The sequence below is a fragment of the Amphiprion ocellaris genome, chromosome 11 (genome assembly GCF_022539595.1).
Source record: "Amphiprion ocellaris isolate individual 3 ecotype Okinawa chromosome 11, ASM2253959v1, whole genome shotgun sequence".
Classification (NCBI taxonomy): Eukaryota; Metazoa; Chordata; class Actinopteri; family Pomacentridae; genus Amphiprion; species Amphiprion ocellaris.
In genome coordinates, this window is record NC_072776.1 from 8,127,967 (window position 1) to 8,149,218 (window position 21,252).

Sequence of the window (21,252 nt, forward strand, 5' to 3'; positions counted from 1 at the left end):
CTTTCTCCCGTGCCATGAAATTGAAATCCCTCAGCAGGGGTAAGGGGTTGGGGGTGGGATATGGGGGGGTTTTGTTTTCCCACGTACAACCATCCTGCAGCCTCACATCCGGAAATATAATTTGAAGGATGAGAGCCACAGGAGAGGAGCAACAGTGGGAATTATCTAGTAGCTGATGGCCAAGAATACTAATATGTTAGAGCCACACACTTTGATATGAGTCGTAAAGAGAAATGACGCTTTTATCAGATCAAGTCACTCAGCTACACAAAGACATTATGAAGTGTCTAATAAAATATATAGACAATATATGAGTAGATTTGTGTATTGGGTTGCGATTTAGTACAATCTAAAACAGCTAGGTCGACGAAACTTTCAGCGATTCTAATTGAATACAGTATGCAGCCACGGATCTAATGTAGCCAATGTAATTTCTCACAGTGAAAGGTTATTGAAAGCACATCTGATAGAGCTGTGGATATATTGAATTAAAATAAAATCACCAGGAACAACTGGTTTTCATCAGTGTTTGTGGCATTTTGTCAACAGTGGATTCGATGTGTGAAGAAAATTCTTCTTCATCACCATTCAAAGCCTTCCCAGAGTGTGAGGATCTTCATAACAGCTTTCTGAAAATCAGATATCCATCATCTGTCATGACTAAATGAAGCAAAGAGCCTCAGTGACTAATCAATTAGAAAATTAATCATCACCGTTGTGCCAGTTGATTAATCATTTTAGTCCTTTTCTGAGAAAAACAACCAAAATTCCATTCAGTGTTTTAAGCTTCTTGAAGGTGATTTGCTGCTTTTGTTTGTCACATTAGATTGCACCGCAGTCGTTTGTTGATTAAAATATGCAATTTGAACACATTGTTTTTACAGCAAGTGCCTTTCAGTATTTTTGTAGCGTTTTACAGACATATGATTAATCAGGAAAATAATCTGCAGATTAGCTGATAATGAAAATATTAGTTTTATTGGCAATATTTGTTACCTTTTTATTAGTGAAATACACTGCAACGGAAAAAAAAATGTATGCAGAGAGCATGGGGGGTTTTCTTTTGCACGAATGTGAGCCATTGATTGTTGTTTGAACATATCCATCATGTGTCACCTCTTCATTTCCTGTAAAGCACAAACAAACAGGCCTGCTGGAAACACAGATACAATCATTTACACGGCATCATTCTCATTAATTCCTGGACGAGCCGACTGCAGCAGCACAGGGCTACTGATGAAAGCCGTCACTACTGCTGTCAGGCTGTTTCTGACAACATCATGCTGCACTGCTTTCTATACTGTGCACAGGTGCTTTGGGAAAACTGATGCCTTTATAATAAGTCTTGTTCCTATGGTAACCAAGATGGATGTCTCTTTGTGGAAGATCCTCATGTTTGTTTGGCTCAGGCAGCAGCGAAGTCGAGTCTATCTGCCGATGTGACCGTTTGGCTGTTGTCAGTTTACCAAGAGGGGATGAGGCGAATGCAAACATGACCTGTGATTTCCCTCATTATGTGAAAGACATGAAGGTGGATCCTCCTGGCTCTTCATGTTAATGCACAGACACCGTGTCGCTGAACGTCGCCCTTTGACGGCAGCTTTCTGATCCTTCCATTAAGCTCTTGAGCTGTGATGCTGTATCCTACGTACCGAGCGGCAGCAGGGAAGGTGGACATCACAGTGCATGATGGGTGTGGCAGCTGTGCCCCTCTAAGCTAGCCTGCACTTCCCCTGTGATGTCCTCCTGGTCTCAAATAAAGGGTGAAACCCTCATGGGAGCTGGTTTGCCTCAGCAGCTTCACAGCAGCGCTGCCCCTCTTCAATGAATTATGAATTTCTCATTGAGATTCAGCGGACTAATTAACATGTCAGAAGCGACTAGCAGTGTGATATCATGGGATTATCCTTATCCTGTGGAGCCTTATTTTCTTGCAGGTGCTCTGGCTTCACCTTTGCTGCTCTCCTCTCCTGAAACGTTCTTATCAGTTATGAAGGGCTGCTGCTGCTGTACTGCTTATGCTGCTCCTGTTTTTTTTTTCCATCTTATTTTGCAGTATGCCTGATGGGTAATTAAAACAGAAATTGCTGCATTCCACCTTGGCTGTGTGTTTGGTCACTGCTGCCTGCGGTGAAGTCACTCCCATGATGCATTTGCTTGACATGTTGTGTATGAGAATTCCATTGAGCTGCACCTGTGCAGCTGAGTCTTCCTCCCACTGCACCCTGGCAGTAATTGAATTTGAGGTCTCTTGGGAAGATAGAGGAGATGTGTGGGAGGGAGAGCCGGGGCGAATGAGGCAAAGATTGAGGGAAGGACATCAGACTGTGAGCGAGAGAGTTGGAAAAAGAAAGAGGAAGAGAGCGAAATCTCCAACCAGGAATCTCGGCTGTACGTATGCCTGCCGGAGAGCTACTGACTCGACGGCACTGTCCTTCCTTACCCCGGTTATTAAAGTGGAAACTGTTGCATAATGGTCCTTGGAGAATAGCAAACTACAAGGCTTTATCTGTCCTAAAGCAACAACACTGCCAAACTCGCATAACTTTACTCAGGTTCTTTCTTTAAGTTTTTGTTCCTGCTACTCTTTGGCTCTTTTGACCTTTTAGTCTCAACTGAGGAGCTTTTCTGTAGCTGTCTCTGTTGATAAGTGATGTGCGGAAGTCCACCACTAAAAGATCCACAGCTCTGTCAATGGTGGCTGCTGTGGAAATGTCCCTTAATAGATATCAAAGGACTTGTCCCAGGGGACGTCTGCTTTCACAGAGCCAGAGGGGGTTGGTCTTCAACAACAGCAAATGACTGCATCAGAGTACCTGTCATGGCGAGGGCTCGCAAAGTAGCTCATTGAAGCAGATTGTTGTCAAACTCACAATGAATCCTTTCAGTTTGTGTCCTTGTCAGCCGCACAAGTTGAATGAGAGGGTCACCAGCATTAAGTGCTGACACATTCTGTGTTTATTCACACACTGCGGCTCACCTTGCTGGTATAGATGGTTATATTTCATTGCAGTGCACAGCATGCTTGTGACACTATTCTCTGTAAAGGTTGCATTTCTTGTGGGCTGCACTCTCTGGGACTAGATGCATATCCTGCAGAGATTTGATCACTTTTAGAGTCATGGAATCAGTGGATTGATTGGCTAATCTTCTTGTTTTCTATGCTTCTGCTGGAGACACAGGTCTTGTGTTTTTTTTCTGACTCGCTTTATTCCATTTCAGCCGTCACTAAGTAAAGTTGTCTGGGCTCAGTTGGCCTCCTTTAGACGGAGAGGCAGCATGGAAGCAATTAGCCTAATATATATATTTGATTAGTGAAATTACACTTGAATGAGTGTGGTGTAAGTAAGTGATTGCTCTGCACAGCCAAAATGGGAAACATGGGATTTGAATAAGGCCAGCATTAGTAGCAAATGATGCCACCAATGGAAGCGTTGACGCCGAGTCACCAATGGTATGATTGCATAGTAAGTTTTGCAAAATTATGATCGGTTATCACCTTTTACTGCCATTTTGTTAGTGATTATAAATATTGCATTCTGGCACTGAAAGACAGAGAGGAGAGAGAGTTTCCGACAAAAACAACGCAAATTAGAGACATGTGCTCCAATGCAAGTTCAGTTCTAAATTATAAAATGGATCTGTTAACCCAAACCACCGTGTTCACATGAAAGAGCTGGAGTTTGGAACACACAGCATCCACAGATCAACAACAGTGTATTTGTGATGAAACAAGAGCACGTGCACCAAATGTGCGTATTCCAACATCTTTCAACTTTCTTTTTTGTCACACTTTTTTCTCCAATTATTGCTGGTGGCGTTTTGGAGCTGTGCCATCTCTGAGAATGCTGGCTGGGAGACTTGTGTTGTTATTTTGCTTGTTTTTTTGCCACGTTGTTACCACTTTCATCCAACGGTTGCTGTTGCATGGCGACCAGAACAGCAACATAGGATATCCCCCACGTAAATCAGAGGATGACAGGCAGAGGAGGAATAAAGTGACTTGGGAAAAGAGATGTCTAGACAACAGAGACTGATGGAAAAGAGGAGATAAAAGCAGTATCTCCTTTCTGTTTTTATGGACCATGTGAGATCTCAGGACACAAAGATGGATGAGTTAATGGCTCTGCTGAGGAATTCAGTGACTCCAGTGACTGTTATGGGTTCCACAGAGACACGGCAACAGAAAAATGCTCTGGACATCATCTTTACCAGGCTTGCAGATGGCAGACAGGAGTAAATCTGAGAGTGAAAAGGAAAGAGGCGGAGGATTTTCTGCTTTTCTGAACAACAATGTTGCCACCCTGGTCACATTAGGAAGGAAGGTTTCTGCAGCCCACATGTTGAGCTGTGTGACACTACAAACTAATCAGTGTAGAAGTTCCCAAATTCTGAACCCCAGTTTTGTTTTGTTTTTTGTTTTTTTTGTACGCTTTTACAGCATCCACATATTTGATGAACTACTTACAAAGCATTTGTGTGTGAGGATTATTAATTCTGATTTTAATGCAAAATGATACTAAACTTGCATTCAAAGTGGTCAAATGACTATGCAGAACTGCTGGTTTGTTTGCTTAAAGGAACAAAGCACGTATTAGTATTGTTCTGTGTCTCAAGGAACTACTCTCCATTTCATTTAAGCAATAAAAACATTCTAATTTTCCTGCAAAATGGTTCATCAAGCAATTAGGACAGAATATGTGGCTCATGCTTAACGGGTTTCTGCTGAGTTTTCTTGTAAACAAAAGCAATTACATTTGCATTCCCTCTTGTGTATTGTCGAGGTCTAACAGACATGTTGAATGCATGTCCCTCCTTGTGAAACATTTGCAGATTTTTTTTTTACTATTTTTGTGGTTTATGCATTCAGGCGTTGTCTGCTGAGAGCTGTGATTGTCATCGTGTTTTCACCAGCAACCGTTGATGAGCAGAATAGGGTCAAACCACCCGCAGGATTGTGTAGCGCTTCATTCCCCTATGTGTCATGTTCATGATACAAACAAAAATGTGTTAAAATGTTGGCCAATAGTGTCACTAGTGGTCAAAAACTCCACATGGTGTCTTGTAAAATTGGTTGTTGGAGGACAAACTGTCAAATTAGCCTATAATATCCGTAAGTGATTGTTTTTTTTTTCACAGTCTGATGGCAAATGTTCCACGTCCACATGTCTGTCCACATCCCAGGGGTTGGAAACCACTTCCACGGGTAGAGAATCCAGCATTTGCATCCCTGTTGGGTTCCTAGAAGAATAATTCCACAGAGGTGGCTGGATAGCAGACGGACACTTAACACATTTTTGAGCCTCCCCCAGAGCAATGGTAGCTATGCTGCATATGCCAGGTTACCATGGAGATCTTCCCCAGTTTAAAAAAAGTGAGCCGGCGTTGCGAGACTGAAAACCTCGGTTGCCTTGCTAACCTTGCTCAGTGAGACAAACCCCAGGCCTGCATTTAAACCACACACCTAAGAGAGCTCGTGTTTTTTTTAAAGCTCTTACTCAGCAACACTCATGTGAGCCTCTCATCTATTGTTTATGAATTGTTAAATTAGTCAGAGTGGCTTGTTTCACTCTCTGAGAACCCTTAAACCCCAGCACTCTAAACCATGAGTCCAATGCGCCCATTTACAGAGGCAGACAGCCTGTGTGTAGTAATAGCACTAACCGTCCATCAAGTAGAGATGGTTTTGGCTGTGCTTGAAAAGCCCTGAACAGGGTGTGGCGTTTGCACCCCATGCATTTTAACTTCCAAAACACCCTGGTTATGGTCACGGTAATTACAATATTGTCACATAGAGATATAGACCTAAACCGTGTCTCTAAAAGTAGAGCGCACATTACACCATGGAGTGGTTAAATTCTCATCATTTTATGTGAAGATAATTACTTGCTATTTAACCTTAACCACATGCTTCCCCTCTGCTCCAGATGACTCTTGTGGTTTTTTTTTTTTTTTTTCTCAGATTATAGGAATCGCTGTTTTCTTGCCATGGTTACGGGTCATGCTCTGTTTTCCAGTAGAGAGGCATTGGTATTCTGTAGACCCAGTGGCTTAAATTCCTCTTGGACCCGGTGCCCTGCAGACACGCAGCAACAGCTGCCTTCACCAAGTCCTGTGTGTGTTCTTGCACTTGTTTGCCGGTTTGTGCCTTTAGTTTTCTCTACAGACAACCTTAAATGTGACATTTTACCTCAGGACGGCGTCCACGTTCGTCACAGTGAGGAGATCGAGTGCTAAAGCTCTCGCTGCAGGGCGGTTCAACTAGAGGGCTGGAGGTTTAAACTGTACCACATTAAAGTGATGCAGCAGTGAATGCCATGTGTCATTATAACCAGAGTGTCCAGAGAACGTTCTGACATCACGTATCACTGAGCTTACCATCCGATCAAACGTAGCTGTTCACACATACGTTGTCAGTTCTTCCATCTCAGTCGATCGACCCCGAACGCTACAGCAACACATGCGGTGAAACATTTTTTGTATCCACCAGCAGTGAGTGTAGCTAATTTAGCAGCTGCTGAATTCCTCCAGTCTGTTTCTGACAGGATTTAAAAGCGGCACTGTGAAGGTCCTCCCCAGAGAACAACCAACCAACAACGATACCGCGTCCTTCTCTCTGTGCTGCCAGAATTAAAATAGATTTATTTCATCACACCGAGTCTTTAATTCTTCAGAGGTAGCAGCTCTGCAACTTAAAAGAAGAATTTCCACCCCAGTGCTTCTATTGATTGTAGTGTTTTGGCAATGCGTTGGATGGATTGATACAGACGTTTGTGGCTTCTATGAATCCTGCTGACTTTTCCAGCAGAGTCAGAGTTTGTGCAGACATTTCTGGTCCAGGGTTATTTATTTTTATGATTTCTGAGATGCTCTGACATTGCTTCTAGCAGCACAGTGACCTTCGTAGCTTTGAGTGTAATGTCTAAAAAATAAAATTCGGTTCATGTCCCCCTCAGGATCGCCTTCAAAAAGCATAGAAATATAAATCTGGCTTGATTAGAGTTTCAATGAGATGGCTGTGCGTCTATCTGACGTTCTGTTGCTGTCTTATCGAGCCAGACTATTTTTTTTTTTTTTTTTTTACATCTAATGACCACATATTTAAATTCAATAGGCGTCTTAGTGTATGCTTGTTCTACCAACGACATCATCAGTGCTCCCTCAAACTGAGAGTGATTTCTTGCGTATTGACCTTAATCCTCGTCTACAGGAAGAGCAGACTTGGTCTGAGGCTCTTGTCTCTACATCGCTGTATTCTAAGGTCATCTATATTCTGACAGGGAAATCCCACATGACTGGCAAAGGTCTAATTAGAGGTTCACTGTGTATATATTAAAATGCTTAAATGTGATCTTTGACTTATTGATCTTGTTGGGATCTCTTGGAGTGACTGTTTTTGTAGTTATGTACTAAAGCATGTTTACAGTGAAGGATATCATTCTATGTTTGGTTTATAGAGTTGCTTTTAACCTGTCAAATTTGACTGTTTGTCAATGGAATGGACAAGGTTGAGAGATTTGTTGGATCAAGCTGAAAAGTGCATCCGCTGAAGGTCTTTATCACATATCTGATGGCAGGTTTTTCTTTGTGTGTGCAGAAATTCAACCTCATTTAGGCAAAAACCGTGGATGTCAGGTTACCGCAGCTGTTACCAATGCAGTTGCCTGACTACATCACAGGGCAGAGGGCCGTTGGATTTGCTGGAGAGCTAAGTAGTTTAAGGCTAATCTCGAGAAGGCCAATTGATTGGCCTCACAAGGAAAGCAGCATGTGCAGCTGTCATTATTTATTACTGGTGGAGATTATGGGTAAAGGAGGGAGCAAGCAGCAGGACTGTAGCAACAAATTCCTCAGAGACTGCCTGCTTCAGCAGTGGAAAGAATCTCTTAAACGCCGCAAAGGCTCCCAAGTCTCATCTTCTTCACAGTGTGTCCCACTCCAAAGAAATCTGTGGTGGTCTGGATGGAGGTGGTGGGGCAGAAAGCTGCTCTCTCACCCTTTGATTCGGAGTGTGTTGATGTCACACTGCAGGCAGCAGTTAGCTCCTACAGTGAGGAATCACGAGCAGAGTGATGTTGTCAGTCAGAAAAAGGCTTTTCTCCTGCATGGTAGCTTTTTTTATACTACACATTTAATGCTGCATTACATGAGTGATTGTTTTGAATCTGTATTGCACCGACTTGATTAATCAGTTTGACTGACTGAGGGAAATAGAATTGTTTAGGGGTAACATAACCAGACAAGAATGTCTTTCCGTGCATAATCTAATTTAATTAAAACCTGAAAAATTAAGTTATGTTACCTCATAAATATTCTACAGAACTATGAAGCATTAAACCTCTGTCAGCGGGTTTGAAAGGCATATTAGCTTTAGAAATTCAACAAAAATCACACCATTTATTGGAGCAAGAAATTGTAAAAACATCTTTCCAGTGGTCCTTAGCCTATTCCTTTGTGATGTGCTATTCCATCCAAACTTCACCAAATCTAATCGTAAAATCGTGACATTTCATCAAAGTCATTTTATTATATCTGTTATGCAAAAACTATTTGCCAAAAATAAATTTACACAAACTGGACTGTTAAAAACTACCAATATGTGCTCCTCAATGGAACCATGAAGTTGTTAGTAACTCAGCTGTGGCCAAAAATCTAACAAAAATTCAGACACTTTTCAGCTGAACTAGGATGAACTGCAGGCTTTGCTTACACAGAGCAAATAGGAGACAAGTACACGCAGTGAAATGCCTATATATACATATCAAGGTATGTAGAGTCACACTTTTTCCAGTTTTTTAACTATTGTATGTGTTGATTCCACTTTTTCCCACTATTTTTGTAAAATAAATTATTACGGAAATGCAACTTCCCTTCTTTTTCATTTTTGATTTACGGCATTATAACTCTGTTAGACTGAATAGATATGTTTTTTGAATTCTTTCCATTTCCAGCCTTCATTGTGCAGTTTCCATAGAGGTAATTTGCAGCATTGTCCCCCAATGCTCTAATACAACCAGAGATATTCTATGAATAGCTCTTTAGTTGTAATCAGTATCCTGTCACATGACACATATCTATAGAATCAGAGTTCTGCTTGAACATAAAATTGAATTTCAGTTGACAGTCTTTTTCTTTCTTTCTGTCCAACCTCTTCCCTCTTAAAGTCTGACACTGTTGCAACCATTGCATTTATATGTGATATAAATATTAATGCCTTTGGCTGTGAATTTTTCCAAACCTGAAGCTACATATTAATTATGCTTCTAATAATGGTTATGCACAGTGTTTTAATGATATCCCATATTTTGCTTTGCTCCCTTTTTCTTGAACTCTCCAACACAGGCAGCACATAAGCAGACATCACAGCGATTATGTAGATCAGTGTGTCTGCTCCACTTTTAGCGAGCTGCTGTTTATGCAGGCGGAGTGACACACTTACTTGTGGTAAATTAACATACCTTGGATATTAATTTTTTTTCTCTCTCATAAACGTGTCCCATCTGTTTTGCATCTGATGAATTTGTGCGGGTTTCAGGCATTCTGAAGTATACCTAGCCTGCCTGTGATGTGTCTGAGCCCATGCCTGGATTACTAAATCAACAGCTGTTCTCCTGCCTCTTACCATGCTCTGATATTAATTTGAGATTTGTGCTGTTGTCTTATAGTCCCGGCAGTGCTCATGCTTAAATTAGGGAACAAAAATATTGAAACAGTTGGTTTAGAAACATGCATCCAATATGTTCAATTACAGATGCTCTATTTTTGAGGCTGACGCTGATACCAATCTTAGCGAGTAAATATATGTACATGTACGTACATACATACATATAACTGTTCCACAACTCTTTTGAAATTTAGATCTGAGTGCTAGTTTCTACTCAGGAGATATGCAAATGATCCTGGTGTGTACTGGCTGAGTTTCCTGGGAATAGGTGCGTGAAGCTGGACGGTCGCCCTGCTTTGGTTCCTGCTCGGCCTTGGCAGACTGTGACAGATTGTGGATTGGACGTGGCTTTTTTTAGGGGCTGCAGTTTTTCCGCTTATTTATGCAGAGCACTGATGAGGGCTCAGTGCCATTATGGACTTTCTGTTTTCCTCTTTTTTTGTTGGTTTTGTGCCTCACACTCTGATACCTCAGGCTGTTTAAGGTTAATTTAGTCTGTCACTCTCATGATGCATTTGCTGAGCCTGAGTTTGATTCTTTGAAACACCGCTGGTCTTTAAAAGAAACACGTTTAGCTTCAGCCTGGTATACTACCATCACTGATGTTACCTTAAACTAGACATTTCACCTGATAATCTCTTTAACTTGACTCTCTGGTGATTTCTGTAATAAGCCCGTCTGACGTTAAGGTCAAGCAAGGCATGTCTGGAGCCAAATCATTGAGAATTACCTCTTTGACACGTTTTTGTGTTGGGATTATATATGAAAGACTTGTCTTTTTCTTGGCCTGACCTTGTGGGAGTTGTCTCTCACAGTTACACCTAATTAATCTCCTAATTAACCTATTGATTGACTGCACACACTTACAGAGCTCTACTGTATTCACAGCTACACGGGAGAACTTGAAGTCTCTTTATTCTGCAGGTGGTGATAATTGCCTTTGCACAAAAGTGACATGAGTGAAAATTGTACTTGCAGCTGATTGCTTTTCTTTTTGAAATGACATGTTAAGGCTGCATCTATTACTTTCATTTTTATTGACTATTACCTTCTCAATTAACTGAGTAAAGATAGTGAAAATGTGCATCATAATGAGCCGCAAAGCAATGCCTTCAAATAGCTTGTTTAGTTTGTCTGAACCCAGATATGTGATTTAATACATGACCTAAAAAAGCAGTTTTCTTTTTTTATAACCAAAATTTTGCTTGCAAGATAGCTATAATCATGAACATAGATGCATGAAAATCTTTCTGTTGATCGACTAACCATTGCAGCTCTACTGTAATTAAATTAGCAAAATTTGTATGCCATGCATCATGTAAAATTTGATGAATTTATACCTAAAGATTCCAATAAAATAACTTGTAGTTACTATGTCTTTATTTGTGAATATGTTATTTTCCAACAGAAATCTTCTATATTTCTTGAATATTTCAGATGGTAATTTGGTAACAGCAGGTTAAAATGCATTATGCAGCTCCTCTGTCTGCCTTTATCTAGCTAAGCTAAATGTGGAGTTTCTGCCTAAATGTGAAGTGACGCATCCTCCCTCTGACTGACAGTAATCCTCGGCTCTGGGAAGAGGTGGTGGAGGAGAATAACCAGCATGGCTCCAGAATTTGAAGCACTCTGAAAGAGATTTAGTCAGATGAAGAAAAAAAAAAAGAGGCCAATCTTTTTGGTAATTCCAGCTGCCTTAAAACCTGCACTCGCCCTCTGCTTATTTTAATGATACTCTGCATTCGGCTGAGCCATGACAGCGTTTCATGTCGCGTCGCACCAGTGTGTGTTTAACACAGTGCCACAGCTTTGTACATGCAAACACAGCAAAGCCTGTTGACGTGTTGGGTTGAATCTGCGCTGCCGCTTGTTTATCGTCTCCACTAATGATGCACACCCACAACTGTGAGATCCGTCTTCTGATTTATGGCGCTCTGACTAACAGTGGGAGGTCTTTGCACACATGCACCGAGCTCCACGCTGTTAGATATTCAGCAGCACAGTGGTCACAACAGGACACTTAATTATTCTTTATGCAAAATCAATATGTTTCTAGCAGCCACGACTCCTGGGAGGCAGCATAATGGGGGGAGGAGGTGGTCCCTCTTGAGGGTTTCTACCTCCATCTCAGCCTCAACCTCTATTGAATCCAGGGGACATTATTTTCATGGTTGTCCTCTTGGGGCCTTGAGGTTGGTTTACTGTGACAGAGCGACTCTGACAGCTGTGGCGGCCCAATCATCACTTTTCCTTTCATTCTTGTTGATATTCCTCAAAAGGAAGGGATAGCAGGACGTGTCTTAATGCTTAAATCATTTAATTTCTCTGAAGCCGAGATAAGGGTTTTAGTTATAATATTAAAACTGTGAGGATCCTCTGCTGCAAACATATGCATAGTCACACATCTGCATGTGCTCTGAGAGTATGCAGGTAATTTGACAGGATTATCAGTAGGCTTGTCTCCCTCCTCTCGTCTCTCTTTGTCAGCTTCCCGCAGTAGTCGAGTCACCCTGGGAACCTCTGCGGCGCCTGACCTGAATCTCAATGAGCTTTAGCTGCTGCTGACCTCTGTGTCCTACCATTCCCTTACAGTGCATATACCTGCTCAATGCACACACACACACACACACATGCACCGCGACACATGCAAAGATTCCTGTATAACACTTTAAATGGCCACGTTCTTGCTTTATTGCGACAGAACTCACGGGAGCATGAGGCAGGCAGTCAGTGGAATCTTCACATATGTTTCCAATAGCAGCACAAGGAGGATTCAGTGTGGGAATATGTCTGCCTGCTACTGTAAACAGCTCTCTAATCTCAGCCCTGCCCTGAGTCGCCTTATCAGAAGAGCCACGGTTCACTTAAAAGTGTCCAAAATCGTTTCTGGGGGGTTTTCCACTGCTACGTGTGTGAAGTCAAAGTTGTGACTAGTGAGAATGCATCTTCTGAAGTCAGTTTTCAGCCTCCCAAAGTAAGCTAGTCAATATATTTTGGTTTGGTATCACTTAAAAATATCAGCACTTTTATATTGTGCTAAGCCTGTTTGCTATCTTACCAGATGCAGATGGTTTGATTCCCAGAAATGCCCTTTACCCACTTCTCTATTTGCTTATTCTCTTCTTTTTCATCTACGACCTCAGTCAGCTTCCTATGATGTTGCCTGAATGTCACAGCTGAAAACCTCCTGCAGGGAGATGGCTGCTCCATTATGTGTCAAGGTATAACCGAAGCAGCAGGAGCCACTGAATGGCCCGAGACACAAGGAAAGGACAAAAAAAACCCTGACTGTTAAATCCCCGTCCAGTAATGACTGAGTCCCCCCTTTGCTTTCATGCCAGCATCGACTCCTCCAGTGCGCCACAACCAAAATATTCAGCCAGACAGGATTGCCTTTGTTCTTTCTGTCTATCTGGAGCCTGAAGGCACTGGCAGCCTGCTTACCACCCATAGCACCAACCCCCCATACCCCCTCACATCCCCAGGAGAAGTTTGGTGAGCACCGCCCGGCCTGGCTTATTGCAGATGAAGTGGACCATACCAACAGCTCCTGGAGGGGACCAGCTGAGGGAACACAAAGCTACTTTACACCTGACCTTTATGGCTTTTTTTTTTTTTTTTTTTTTTTTTTTGCTGACAAGAGCTTACTAACAAGCAGGGCGGGGGGGTTATTTGGTCCACCCTGAGGTGGAAACCCGAGCGGACATGTGTGCAGACATCGCTGTCATCTTTATTTAGCCTTCCTCTGTCAGCCCGAGCATGTGGAGGTCAGTGCAGCAATGCGGCCCTGCTAACGCTCTTACACACATGTAAACAGTAGTAGCGTCCTGTGGGCCTATGTTCAGACCTAATGAGGCCAGACAGAGTCTCCCTACACGTCTGGCCTGAGTCCTAGGACGCATCATCGCAGCCTGGAATTGACTACTCCTATGTAAACTGCTTTTATAGATAGAGGTCATAAAAGAGGGAGATTGGTGACATTTTCTTGGCATTGCAGATGATGAAAGAAATGTCAGCTGCTGAGCGTGATGTTTCCCTAACACGGTAACCTTTCTGCTGGGGCAGAGGCGGCACCGCATCTATGGAGTGTTGTGTCAGCTGCGGATCGGGGAAGAAGTTACAGCTTCTCCTTTGTGTGATCGCTGCACTCCAACGTCAGCCTTTGACAATATCACCGCTTGTGCACAGTTTCTTGTGGAAACTATGTTACTACAGATGTTTAAATTCATTGCAGAAGTTTTTTTTGCCGTCTAGATGAGGAGGAGATTAAAAAGTGACAGTCTTGCTGTGAGTACACTCATAATCAGTAAAAATGAATGGGTCAGTAGAGTCAAATTGACACAGTAAATTATGTTTGGCCTTTGCAGCATCGATGACCTAAATTAACTTAAACTGCGAGTCAGCCATGCTAGTGGCACGCCTCTTAGGGATGTTGCATGGTCCAGACTACAAATATTTCCACCACTAATGAATGGATTGTCGTGAAATTTCCAACAAACACGATATCATGGTTCTCAGAGGATGTTGTTGGTGCTTCCTTGACCTTTTATTTCTTTGTGCATCAAGCATCAAATCAGTGAGTTTTTCAGAGTATGACCAACTATTTTGCAAAACCAATGAGCTTAGCTGTTTTGTGTTCAGTGCCTGTATATGTAAGCTTTGTAACCAGCTAATTGCCAACCATTATATCTGCTCCTGAATGTGTTAGCGTGCATCTCAAAGCACCGCTGCGCCTCCACTAATCTGGCCGTAGTAGACCTGTAGCATTGTGTTTGACTACATTTGGCAGTCGTGTTTGGCTGCCATTACTAGCTCTCAATGAAGTGTGCTATTGTGTGAGTTGTGATGTGTTAACACTGGGCTAAAAGCACCCCGACCAGACATTGTGCACTCATAGATCCTGTTATATAAACCCACAAAAGGCCTTTTTCTCCAGATAACATTCTGACCTGTCAAGAGTAGGAAAAGCACAGATGTAAATGAGAAAATGAACGATGGCTGAATTCAATTTAGCTGCTCCAGTTCTAGAGTTCTGGTGTTGTTGTCGCTGGATCCTTGTCACACTTTCACGGCTCACTGGGACACTTGAACAAAGCTATTTGTGACAGCTGAGCTTCTCCTGCTATGACAGATCAAAATGTTTGCTCTGGAGAAGGTCTGTGGAGCAAATGTGTCGGGGATGACATTATCAGCGCATACACTTCTGTCCACATACTTGGTGTTGTTTGCGCTCAGCCCCTTGGTTCCAGTCAGTATACAGTGATATTTTAACTTTGTGGGACGGCCCTTCCCAGAGTGAGAATGACATGCATCTGTGCACAAAGCCAGCTCCATGAAGAATTGGTTTTCCTAGTTTGGTGTGACAGAATTGACTGGCTTACACAGAGCCTCAACCCCCACCAAGACCTGTTGGATGAATTATAAGGCCGACTTTGAGCCAGTCCTTATCGCTTAACATTAGCGCTAAATGTAACGCTGATGTGGCTGGATGAGAGCAAATCCCCGTCGACAGGTTCCAAAATCAAAAGAGTGGAGGCTGATACAGCAGCAGAGTAATGCCCGTAGGTTTAAAATGACAAGTTTGACGAGTACTTATTGTTCAAGTGCCCACAGTCTTTGTTTGAAAGTTCACATACTTTTTCTGAAGTAATGTCAAATAGATTGGTATATCTAGATAAAAGTGCTGCAACAAGCCTGCAAAGCTTTCATGAGCATTAAAGTTTCTGTTGAAACAGTTTCAGAGAGAAATTGATTATTTTAGAGTTGCTTTGAACTGCATTGCATCATACTGTATTTTTCTCTAATATTCCCCACTATTGTTTCTGCCTCATTTACATCCACAAGGGTTGGGAATATTAGAAACACCTGTCAGTATAACACAGTATAGTTAAACAGCAACACAAACCTCAGTGTTCAAATTTACCATGAAGCTGAATCAACGCCTCTCTAAAACAAAAACGGAGCATTATAACCAGGGATGCATAATATATTGTTTCAGCAACGACACTGTGATGTAAGAAATAGTCCCATAGCAGGAAGTTCAGTATGAAGTAAAGGAAATTAACTGGAACACATAATTCTCCAACTTTTCTTGCTCCCTGATACAAAAAGACAACCAGCACAGTTCTTATTTTCCATGACTAAGCTACACAAGAAGTCTGTCTTATATAACGTCGTTTGTTGAGTTTGTTGACATGCAGGCTCCACATGTGCACAGCAATATGACTGAGGAACAGGAGAGAAACACTGAAAAGGAAGATTTGGTCTCAACTAAAAACACCGTGTCAGTTGTAGAGCTGTGCAATTGAGAAAATATTCATCACGATCTTAGTTTTCAACTGTTAAATGAACACGATCAACTGGGATATTGATGTTTAAAATGCTCCACTTCCAGAAAACAGCCCATGCAGATAATATCATATCATCATATTTCACTTTTCTTTTATATAATCTTTTTTGTGGAGCCTAGTGGCTTCTCTGTGCACAGCAGTGTCTAATGCAGCCTGCATGTGAGGCGTTTAGGGAACACTGGTGAATTGTAGTGTCTATCCATAAGCAGATGTTCAGCAAAAGAGGCATTTTGGGTACAAAATGTTTGATATTTAGCCGGTGAAGATTCTATCAATTTTTAATTGGATGCAGATTTGTACATGAGCAGGAATGTAGCACAACATGGGCGAAAAAGCAGCTTTCTGTTTATTTAAATGTGAAAGTGCAATAAAAATATGTTCAATAATCATGATCACAATATTGATCAAAATAATCCAAATTATCATTTTAGCCATAACCGTACAGCCCTTGTTAGTTTTGTGGTTATTTGAGCTACGGAGAAAATGGAAACTCTGTCAGCAGCGTCTTGCCATTGTTGCCAACACATGAACAAGCACAATAATTGTTTTATCGATTTAAATGAATACCACAAAGTCAGTACTGAAAGCCATCCAAAGCAAAAAAAAAAAAAAAACATTTTGGATGCCTTTGCAGAGTTATACCATGTGAGAAAGATTCCAAATGTCCAAATGTCTGTTGTAGCTTTTTAAGAAATATCAGTGCAGACGCAGTCCCCTACAAAATCACCCCAGTTATTCTAGAATGACTCTTTCCAAATAGAGTTATTAAAGTCATATAGTAAAAAAAATAAAAAAAATCCTGCATTTTTCATGTTGCAATGTATATCACGATATCGCACTACTGTTTTTTCCTATTTACAACCACTTGAAAGGCTGGATGTTTTGCAGGGTTTTTGCATTTTGCAGTGAATCAGCTTTAGCTAGGTGTAATAAGCTGGCAGCTCAGTGTATATGACATCGCCTGACCATGCTTTGGTCACTAATGAGGCCTGATAACCAGAGTTCAGTTGTGTAAGACAAGTTGCTCTTATGCCAGGTTTCATCATTACGTTGCTGCAATTAGACTGCAGGGAGAGTTAAGACTGTGTCACTTAGCGTCCTCCGAGTGCCTGCGACACGACAGCTGTCAGTCTTGGCGACTTGTGCGTCATTAGAAGTGCTCTTCTTATTGTGCCGGCTGCAGCGGTGTCAAATGGCAGCACCATAACTCCAGTCTGCAACAGCTGCATTTAATCAAGCTCTGGTCGGCTTTAATCAGCCTCTGCCTTACCCATCTCTGCTTGGCTCGTGGTCATCTTCACCCTGACAGCAGATTTATAAGGCTGGATATGAGAGCGCGCCAGTGAGACGGAAACACTCGTCAGCCTTTCACTGTATCCGGCTCAGTTCGTCTGCCGGCCTCGTTCCTGGAGCCTCCGCAGAGCACATTTGTTCAGAAAACACGAGACATATAATTCATTCAGGGGGTTGATTTGCCTGCAGTCTGTGAGGAAGTAATGAGTGTGTGAGAGAGAGAGGAGCTGATGGCCTTTTTCCCTCCAGTCTCCTTGTGGCCTCCCTCGTCAGTGCCGTCACCGTATGGAAACAGCTGGTCCTTGGTGGGGAGATGCCCTCTGCACTGCCTGAAAACCGCCTGGAGAGAGACAGCAGAGCAGAAGGGAGGAGTGGTGGGTGGGAGCATGTTTGGAGAAGATTTTGGATTTGGTAGTGGACGTGTAAACCCTTTCACTAAGCTGGTAGAGCTTAGGTTTTTTATTCTTTAAGCGTTCTTAAGCATTAATAGGAACACAGGCAGTGTCATTCCTTCCACATGAAACACTTCACAGATTTAAAGGCAAACAAGCCGCTTTATTATGGTTCAACTGTATGAAGAGAATTCTCAAAGTGTTAGCCTCAGCAGCTCGCTGCCCTTTTGTGTAAAACTAGAGGAGAAACTGCTTCCTTGAAACATATTCATGCACAGCCCTGGATCATTATCCAAGCCAGGGGGAACTGCTTTTACAAACACTCACATTCTGTAGCTGTGATACGCTCTGCACTGGTGCAAACCAGTCACGAGGAGGCAGTCAGGCAGAAACTCTCCTGTTGTGTGCCTGACAGAGCTCTGTCTTCCTAGGGCGTCTGTAATAGAAGCGTTTCTGTGGAAATCCCTGACATTTATTTGACCTTACATGGGAAAGTTTCTCTCTCTCCAAAGATGTGGTGGATTTCTGAGGTTTTGTGTGTTGTCACACTGCCAGTTTTCGTCAGTAAGTGGGCAGTTTAGTCATTCTTCAAAGTGTTTGTGTGGGGTGAGTGAGGACAGAGGTGGTCAGGGAGAGTCTTTATCCCATCCCGATACTGTATCAGCCTCAAAGCCTGCTGGTCCGTCATCAATGACAGCAATGACACTGTAAACAGATCAAAAAGGAGGTCCTTCCAACTCTAACTGCAGCAGGAAGGACAACAACTTCTTAGTGGCCAACTGAGCCTTTGAATGCCAGGATGGAAGGAGGAAGATGAGCAGAGGAATTCAGACGGAGAAAGCGATCATCTTTTTGGGTTGCATTCACTTGCATTGGGTTTGACACAAAGCACGGCTGTTGTCTGCCTGGCTGCTCTTTTGTGTCATTGAGTTGTCCTGAAATGTGTCTGTCCCGCATTTAAAGAAGCATTTAAAGCTTTCAGAGTTTCATTTGGCTGGAATGCTGAAAGTTAAAATTCCGATTACAATAGAAATGATGAGTGTGATGGTGTTATGTTAACCAGGAATCTTTGTTTTTCTTCTTTTTCTTTGCAGCAAAAAGCTTCAGGCAAAATGCTGTTTGACCTGGTGTGCTCCCACATGAATCTCATTGAGGGCGACTACTTTGGCTTGGAATTTCAGAATCATCAAAAGATGATGGTGAGAAAATTTAAATAAAATAGTATCTTCTTAAATCAAAAGCAATTTCGTTTTTAAAAACAGCTACTTTGTGACATTATTTTTTCTCTCTTTTTTTTCTACAGGTTTGGTTGGACCATATTAAACCCATTATCAAGCAACTCAGGCGTAAGTGTTTTAAGATGCTGTTCCATCTTCGTTCAAGGAATCTCTTTCTTCTAATGTGTCACTTGTTTGTCTGGAGAAAATTGCCAGTAAATCAGTTAAGAGCAACTATACAGTATAATCCACGTGAATGTAATTTTATCCCTCTGAACCCCAGAACTTTCCCAAGGGTTTGAAAGGCTTGTTGTCTTTAAAAGTCCAGCATAATTACATCATTTATCAGAGCCAAAAGTGTAAAAAATAGAGAGAATCGATGGATTTCCAACTGTGCTTAAAGTACGGTGGGGCAACTTAACCAAATCTAAGCTTAAAAATAAATGTTTCATCAAAATCACTTTATTCCATGTTTTACAAAAGGAGACGTAGAATAAAAAGTCATTAAAAACGGTTCACTCTAACCAGATTCTGCAAAAAACTGAAGACAATAGTGATTCAGATTGAAATTTAGTTACTTTTTGCTGAACTAGGTTGGACTGCAGGCTGTGTTTACACAAAGCTGAGAAATAAAAGTATGGAAAGAAATTGAAAATGCTAATAATAAAACATTGATAGTGTGCAGCGTCCCATTTTTTTCCAGTATTGGTATTATTTGGAGGCATTTTGGAAAAATGTTGTACATGCTGATTCCATGCATGTGTGTGTGTCTTTTTTTCTTCATAAATCATCAAAAAAATGTAACTTTGGTGTTTTGATCCTTGTATGATTTATAGCATATAGAAGCTGCTTGGGGTTCAGAGGGTTAAAGAGCAGACATTGTGTATATTTGGAGCAGGTGCAATGAGATGCCTTTTTTTGTGATGCTACAAAACTCATCCATCCCACACAGGACCGAAACACACAACCCTGAGGTTTACTGTGAAGTTTTTTCCTCCGGACCATGCCCAGCTGCTGGAAGAGCTGACAAGGTGAGCTCCTTTCTCTCCATGCAATTTAACTCTCTTTTATCTCTATACCGCTGTTTGCTTTCCACTTGGCATTGAAATGTGCATTTGTATATGATGAGTCGGTGTGAATGATTTCAGCTGTGACTGAAAGCGACTGTGGAAGCATAAATGAAACATATGCCCCGGTTCCCACATGATTTATTCCCCGCTCAGCTATGCAATCCACATGTCATGGCTGCCATGTTTCTGATTTAGCCCTCTGGAGATTAGCGTGGAGCTAATGATTTTCTGGTTTCCGTTTTCTCGTTATGGAGCTGGCTCGTGACTTACATATTCTCAGAGTCAGAGTGTAGAAATAATTGATGTACAAAAAAATAAAGCTTGTGCATATAATTTAATATCATTTAAGATGTTTATTTTAAAAAGAAGTCAATACTAATGATAAAAATGATTGAATATTTTAGAATTTGTGAATAATCTCACACACACAGACACTTTTTTGATATAATGCATCTAAATGCTCTTTATTGTCACAAGGTGTATTTGATTTCACAACCGGCTCATACTGGGTGTTTCACACTGGCAAATACAATGATACTTATTGAGATGAATTGTCAGGGCAGTTTTATTATTTATGAGTAGTTTAAACAGTTTTCGCACAAAAGTTTTAGGTATTTTCTAGTTCCTGCTTCTCTAATGTGAAAACTTGGTGGCATTTCTCAGTTGTTTGTCATCATGATCTGGATATATTTCAGGTTTGGACTGAAATTTCTAAAAATGAGTCCCTTTTCTCTGGAAAACTGTGACAGTAATTTCTGACTTTTTATTATCCAATTAATACATTTACAAAATTGCTAAATGAATAATTTTAAAGCAATAGTAATATCTACTTGCACTTAGACATCTACACCCTTATGCTTAACCCCACATACACATATACATGAAGTACATGAACTCATGTTGTCTATACACTTCATTCAGTGGTATTTTGTTTATGGCTGCTATGGCTGGAGCGACAAGCATCCAGAGGAGACCCTCCAGCATTATGAGGTCACATAGCAGAACTAAGCCTCTGGCATCACCGTTTCATCAGTTCCTTTTATAAAATTGACCGCATTTCTCATCCAAGGACCCCTAGATATCTCAGTGTGCACTGGGTCACTGATATTCTAAAATATTACTTAATTTGTATTATTTAACCTAATTATTATACCTTTATTAAGACTGTATTCATTCCTGTAGCTCAGAGAAGCAGCACTGTAACACGAGACATTCTGCAAATCCTCAGTAAATTACTTCATTCAGCCTATTAATTAGTGAAACCAA

At 41.5% G+C, this 21,252-nt stretch overlaps 1 protein-coding gene across 2 annotated transcripts in view; it reads left to right on the top strand.

The window, feature by feature from the left end:
- LOC111569956 (FERM, ARHGEF and pleckstrin domain-containing protein 1) overlaps positions 1 to 21,252 on the top strand; it is a 58,684-nt gene that overhangs the window by 14,713 nt on the left and 22,719 nt on the right. For both annotated transcript variants that reach the window (XM_023272430.3, XM_023272429.3), the window contains exons 3-5: positions 18,794 to 18,898; positions 19,003 to 19,045; positions 19,869 to 19,947. In XM_023272430.3, the coding sequence (XP_023128198.2) occupies positions 18,794 to 18,898; positions 19,003 to 19,045; positions 19,869 to 19,947 (227 nt within the window). The remainder of the gene's footprint in view (positions 1 to 18,793; positions 18,899 to 19,002; positions 19,046 to 19,868; positions 19,948 to 21,252) is intronic.